Source organism: Oryzias melastigma, linkage group LG14 (genome assembly GCF_002922805.2).
Source record: "Oryzias melastigma strain HK-1 linkage group LG14, ASM292280v2, whole genome shotgun sequence".
Taxonomy (NCBI): Eukaryota; Metazoa; Chordata; class Actinopteri; order Beloniformes; family Adrianichthyidae; genus Oryzias; species Oryzias melastigma.
This window is the reverse complement of record NC_050525.1, coordinates 5,193,683-5,200,326: the sequence shown is the minus strand read 5'-3', so window position 1 is coordinate 5,200,326 and position 6,644 is coordinate 5,193,683. Positions and strand designations below refer to the sequence as shown.

At 40.1% G+C, this 6,644-nt stretch overlaps 1 protein-coding gene across 1 annotated transcript in view; it reads right to left on the bottom strand.

The window, feature by feature from the left end:
- Nucleotides 1-1,454: 1,454 nt before the first annotated feature.
- The window catches only part of gdpd5a (glycerophosphodiester phosphodiesterase domain containing 5a), a 39,700-nt gene continuing 34,510 nt past the window's right edge, over nt 1,455-6,644 (bottom strand). The window contains exons 15-16 of the mRNA XM_024260604.2: nt 5,348-5,460; nt 1,455-2,116 (exon numbers count right to left, since the gene is read on the bottom strand). Of these exons, the coding sequence (XP_024116372.1) occupies nt 2,025-2,116; nt 5,348-5,460 (205 nt within the window). The 3' untranslated portion in view covers nt 1,455-2,024. The remainder of the gene's footprint in view (nt 2,117-5,347; nt 5,461-6,644) is intronic.

Sequence of the window (6,644 nt, the reverse complement as noted above, 5' to 3'; positions counted from 1 at the left end):
ATCGCGATATTATCGATATCGTGAGCCATGTATCGCGTATCGTATCGTATCGTGAGGTACCCAGTGATTCCCAGCCCTAGTAAAAACTCACCAAAATTTGAGTACTACCCGGTGAAAATGAATTTTGGGCATAGTGAACGATGCCTCCTCTAAAAGGATGACATCATGACGAGCAGAACCAGAAAAAAGGATTGTAAATCAATGAAAGAGCATTTTGATGTTAGCTTTCATTATTTTATCAAGAACTCTGAGAAACCAATGATTGAATGTATTGATCACAGTCAATAAACATTGGAGAATTAGCTAAAAGAGTCTTTGGTGAACTGGAAGGAGAAAGAATCAGGATTTTGGAGGAAGTTCTGTCCATGAAGATCTTCACTTCCTCGTCCAGCTGACATCCGGATCAGAACCATACGGCTGGACATTACCCAGATTGATGGACGTTTTTATGGAGCAGTGGTGAAGATTTATGCTAGAGAGACTCTGAGTTATCATAATTAGATGGGGGGATCAGGGGCGGAGCTCCAAAAGCCACGCCCCCTCAGAGGAGATTTTGGAAACAGAGGCTTCAGATCAACATGAAAAATGGCTTTTTAAGACATTTAGGTTGTTGGATTTTGGGTAAAAAATTTTACAATCATTATTAAAACACTACTGGGAACGTTCTTTTAAATAAATAAAATTGTCATGGGGAATTTAAGTTCTAGTTCTTTTAGAGTTCTGATGTTCCTTTCTATGAAAACGTACTTCATGATCATTTTTATGGTCAATATCTGCAAAAATACGATACATTGGATGTTGTGAGAGGTCATCTTTCCTTCACTGTATGTCTTGATGTTTGCAGCGTTTTATCACCGTCTGGTCTGTAGATGCAGTGCTCCTGTTCTTTATTTTGGTCGTTTAATGTCATGTTTATTTTTCCTTAACTGTGAGTCTTTGAGGTTTTTGCTCCCCAGGATAAAAGGTTTAAGTTTGCCGTCATCTCAGTGGTTGGCTTGTTTTTAGGTTAGTTAGAGCCGCTCGCCGTCTTCACCTCTCTGCTTCTCCGTCCGTCTCTCTGTGCACAAACTCTGAATAATTCAGCATCTCAGTCATGGAGGAGTTTGGCTCCTGGAGCTGGTGCTGTCACAGCAGCTCTGATGAAAACTCCTCCGTGAAGATGCCACATGTCAGGAGGAATCCTCTCAGCTGCTGACCTCCTGGAACCCAGCCAGCCCCGGTTCTGACATGCTCCGTCCACCTGGAGGATGGTTCCGGGCTCGACGTTCCATCAACGTTCTGCCGACAGCTCAGTCAGCTTTAATTAGGTCCAAGGAAGTTCTCATCCCATCAGAAAAGAGGCCACAGAGCTGCTGTGTCAGCAGAATGGAGAGGACCACAGCGGCTCTGACTGTGGAGCTCCGACTTCTTCATGACAAACGTAACCAACCGATTCTCTAAAAACAGCTGCAGACTTGAAAGAATACGAGTTGTCTTTATTAAACAGAAAGAAAACTAGCAGGTTATCCTAAAGATAAATATATCTACAGGGTCATCCATATCACAAAAAGGCAGCATGTGAGTGTGTCTGCATGTAACAGAGGCAGACGAGTCCGACGAGTCCGACGAGTCCGACGAGTCCAGACGAGTCAGAGGAGTCAGAGGAGTCCAGACGAGTCAAACGAGTCAGACGAGTCCAGACGAGACAGACGAGTCCAGCCGAGTCCAGACGAGTCCAGACGAGTCCAGACGAGACAGACGAGTCCGACGAGTCAGACGAGTCAGAAGTCCAGACGAGTCAGAGGAGTCCAGACGAGTCAGACGAGTCCAGACGAGACAGACGAGTCCAAACGAGACCAGACGAGACAGACGAGTCTAGACAAGTCAGACGAGTCCAGACGAGTCAGACAAGTCAGACGAGTGCTCGTGTGCGACAGCAGACCGTTGGGATGTTTCTCTGCAGAGAGAGAACCACCGAGGAGGACGTGGCTTTGTTCGGTAGATGATTTCAGAGACCAAAACCGTCTCTGCCGTCATGGGTGGCGTCAGTGAACGAAGCCTCCTGGAGAGTATCGCACGTGACCGTTCTCAGGACACAGACAGAGATCCTCCGTGCTGCCCAGACCACTGTTCAGCTCTGGAAAGCAGACGCACATCAGAGCCGTGAGGAGTCTCTAAACATGAACACTCACACTGAGGCTGAACAGCATTTGGAAGAAGAGATTTGAAAATGTTCAACTTGTTTTTACATTTGGATTATTTTAACTGATAAAACTGATCAATTAAATCAGGGAGTTATGAGTTATTGAGGTTCACATGAAAAGCAATATGATTCCATAAAAGTGGGAACAGAGATTTATCGTTTAGTTCTAACGTTCATCATTTTTAACAGAAAAACTGATAATTTATCATTAAAGTGAGAAAGATAATAGGGCTGTCAAATTATGGCGTTAATCACGATTAATTAATTACAGGTATTTTAGCACATCATTTTTTTGTGTTAATTTTTTGTGTCACATGGTCACTTTATCCTGCTCACACCATTGGTCATTTAAAAATATGTATAAAATATTAAATAAATCAGTGAAACTTCAGTCCTTTCTTTGTACTTATTTTTTAGTTCAATCTTTTTTTTTTCTTACAAAAATGGACTATTCATTATGTGGTGCGTTGTCATGGTAACCGCTTCAGCTCCAGCTTCTTTTTGAGAAAGCTGCATTTTAGAGGGAAAGTTCCCCACTTAGTGCTTGTTCTCGTCCAGATGATGAAGATAAGGTTTAAAAAAATAAAGTTGAAAGTGTAAATAGTTCATTTCCTCTGCAGTGTTTGATTTCTTCCTTCATAGATTCTCTTCTCTATTTCTTTTCTGGTTTATCTCAGTCTTTAAAATGATCAAATTCACCCAAATAAGTTAAAGGAAATGATAAAATAACTCATGTCTTACTGTTGTGGAAAAATGTAAATGTGGAAAATGTAAATCAACATTTGAATTATGGTTCTAATAAGAAGTTTGTGTTCAATATTTTCTGGATTGCTCAGAAAAATTGTTTCTACTGTTTTTTTATGTGGTAAATTAAAGCACTCTTAACCTGATGGGGATTTTTTGTTTTTTATTTTCCCATTTGTTCAAGATTGATTAAAGATCAATCTTGAACAAAAAGTAACGGTTGGAAGTCTTATAATAATTAATGAATTAAATGATTATTTTCATCTTTTGCTGAGCCACAGTGTCACTAACTTAAATAAAATATCTCAAATGAGGGTTTTAACAGCAATAATAAGGTTAGAAAATCATTAATCTGTTAATAAGATTAATTAATGACAGGTCATGATTAATTATTCATGCAAAAAATGAATCGCATGACAGCACTAATAACAGGATCAAAGTCAGAAAAAGGAAAGAAAGCAAAAGGTTGGACTGACTTCCATCTCTCTTACACATAACAGATGTTTCCATGTCTATTATATTTGTGCTACAAACTAATCTTTCCTGTTCTATAACAGATCTTTCAGAGTGTTTTTGTTGTCTCTGCATTTTGGTTGTTAAAGATGTGTTTTTGTCAGACGTTTTGGTGCAGACTTGACACTCTTCTGCAACAGTTCAGGGATGTGGAGTGTGAGGAGGAGGACAGGTGATGATAGGTGCTGACAGGTGCTGACAGGTGATGATAGGCTGCCTCACCTGTCATTAGAATATGTATATCAATAATTAAAAACAATCTATGAAGTATGTTTATGATTTTAATCATATTTATATATTTAATATTTTAAACTACGTAAACTTTTGAATCCATATTAATCAAATGCAGCTGAGAACAGGTGAGTCTTTAACCTGGATTTAAATACACGCAGTATTTCAGCTGTTCTGTTCTGACTCTAGGAACTAATAAAAAACCGGATCCAGATGACCGGAGAGGTCTGGCTGGTACATACCGGGTCAGGAGGTTATAAACCTTTATAAGCCAGTAACAGAACTTTAAAGTCTATCCTCTAATTAACCATTTTCACGATGATAAGGCTGGTATCTATTATAATTTCTAGAAACGATCCGACTCGATTCACAAGAACCTGAATTCATTCGATTCTGATTTTTTCCGATTCTTTCGATTCTTCAATTCAATTCAATTTTAAGTTTACACATTTATACACATTTGTTTAGAACTACACTAAAAATCTACTATTTAATTTGAATATATTTATATTAATCTGATCCAGTTCACATCCTGTAAACGTATCAGTGAAATACTGAGATTGTTAATATCATCCAGTGTTCCATGGATTCTCTAAAGGAGAAGTTCTAACTAAAATGTTCAGATCATTAACATTGTAAACATTGTTCTGCTTCTCCTGGAGGATGTTTCAGTTTGGCCACTAGGTGGTGATCGCGCTATAGAAGTGCACATTATTCAAGAAGAAGACAATAGTATGAAGGGAAAAAAACTAAGTTTTAGACCACAAATAGTTACTTTAAAAATGATTTCCTTAAAAGAGTTTGGAAAATTAATGCCTGTGAGTTTATGAAGATGTTTATTTAGTCAGCAATGTATTTTTTTTGGTCAACCGAGCGTTAGCATTAGCAGTCCCATGGGAAATTATATTTTAATGAATCGATTATTGATTTTTTAAAGCTTAAATAAATTAATCGATTTTTTTAACCCAGCCCTACACAGTGACGCCACACAAAATGGCGACAGGGCCGTAAACATGATACGTAACTTTTGTCTTTATCGTCAGACACGTTGAAATTGTCTGACTTTAAGTCTGTTCAACTTCACCTGGGCAGAAAAGATCTTCTGCAGCTCTACATCTCATCCCCGATGTGGAAAGCTAGCATTAGCATTAGCATAAATTAGAAGAGGAAAATCTGAATGACCTTCAGAATCAAACAAGCAGCATTCAAAGATACCTATTTTAAACAAAAACATTAGTGTAACTGTTTTTACAACGCTTAAAGAAGCTTGAATTGATGATTTCTTTCAGAAATCCTGCCTCATCTGCTGCTGATTACCTGATCAGATCAGGTCAGGTCAGAAAACATAGGACACCGGCCCTCGAGGCCTGGAGTTTGACAGCCCTGCTCTACATGTTGGGTCAAAGCACATTGTGGTCCTCTGGTTCCTCTGAAGGTTTTCTTCACATTCTTTCATTTCCATAGAATGTTTGTCTTCACTTGAGTGATTTAAACTAAACTGTATTATAACAATCAAAAGTAGTAAAGCTCTGTTTGATGTTTTGGGCTTTTTGTTGAGCATTTTGAGTCAAGCTTGTTTGTGAAGAGACTCTTTTAAACAAACTGAAACTGATTTGCTGTAAAACAGTTTGATTCCGTCATTCACTTCTCCTGAAGGAAAGGGGAGCGTCCTCAAACCTGAAAGGATGAGCCTCTCCTTCATGATGTTGACGTCTGGACTGGGTCTCCGGCCCACAGCGCTCAGCATGATCTGCTCCGGGTTACAGTGCTGCATCCCCCCCATCCTCCACCTGTGGGAGCAGACATTCATGACGGACATGCAGACGCAGGAGAGCGAGAGAGGTCGGACGGAGGGAGAAGAGGGTCAATCACAAATCTACACAAACACCAACAAATATTCAACTGAACACGCACGTACGGAGAGATGACGGAACGCAGTCGGTTCAGTGGTGGGGGGGGTATAAGCACAAGACGAGGTGATGAGGTGGGGGTGGACATGCAGCTGTTACCTGATCATGTGATAGCTGACGGGGTGGGGGGGCAGCAGAAGACAGATCAGACAGTACACAAAAAAATAGAAGTCAAAGAGTCAAAAAGGCTGTAGTGTTCATCCTCTGGTTTGACTGCAGTATGGAAGACATTTACTAAGATTTTTTAGGCGAGTTTGAAGTTTAGCTATTTTTTCCAGCCACATACTAGGTGTTTTGGCTGATTTGGCTAATCTAAAATGTAGTTTTAGAGTGTTCAATAAATGTTTATCCTGTTCGGCACGTGACCTAAGGTGTGTTTCTGAATTAGGCCCCTTGTGCGATTGAGTTCGACAACCATGCACTTTTTGTTCTAAAACTTTTGAATACTACTGAAGATTTATCTGGAAAGCGAAGACCAAAGTTATGTCTACAAACTGAGATCTACATCTACTATAATAAGCTATATGTAAGCCATAGTAATAACTAAAAAAGTTGCATTACCTGCAATAATGTTAGTGTGAATACTTTTTGCTGAAAGTAGTCCCTGAAGATGCTGAAGCTTTTTGCTGAAATAACTATGAAAAAGTGGTGAAGTTGACCTAAATTTCAGAAAAATTTGCAGTAAAATTGCTTAAAAATCCCTAATACATGCTAATTTTGCAAAAATATTCAGTGTGTTGGTTAAATGTGAGCTAAAATCCAAATTAGCCCCAAAAACTTTAGTAGATGCCAAAATAACCAAAACGCTAGCACATTGCTTAGGTATTAAGTAAACTCCAGACAAAGCCAGACAAAGAGCGGTTCAAAACCCCCTTTATGAGTGACAACACCAGAGATACCGTTACGTCGCCCGGATTGGCGTCACCAGGGTCCCACCCTGGAGCCAGGCCTGGGGTTGGGGCTCGAAGGCGAGCGGCTGGTGGCCGGGGCTCCTCCCATGGGCCCCGGTCGGGTCCAACCCGAAGAAGCGACGTGGGATCACTCCCCAGTGGGCCCACCACCTG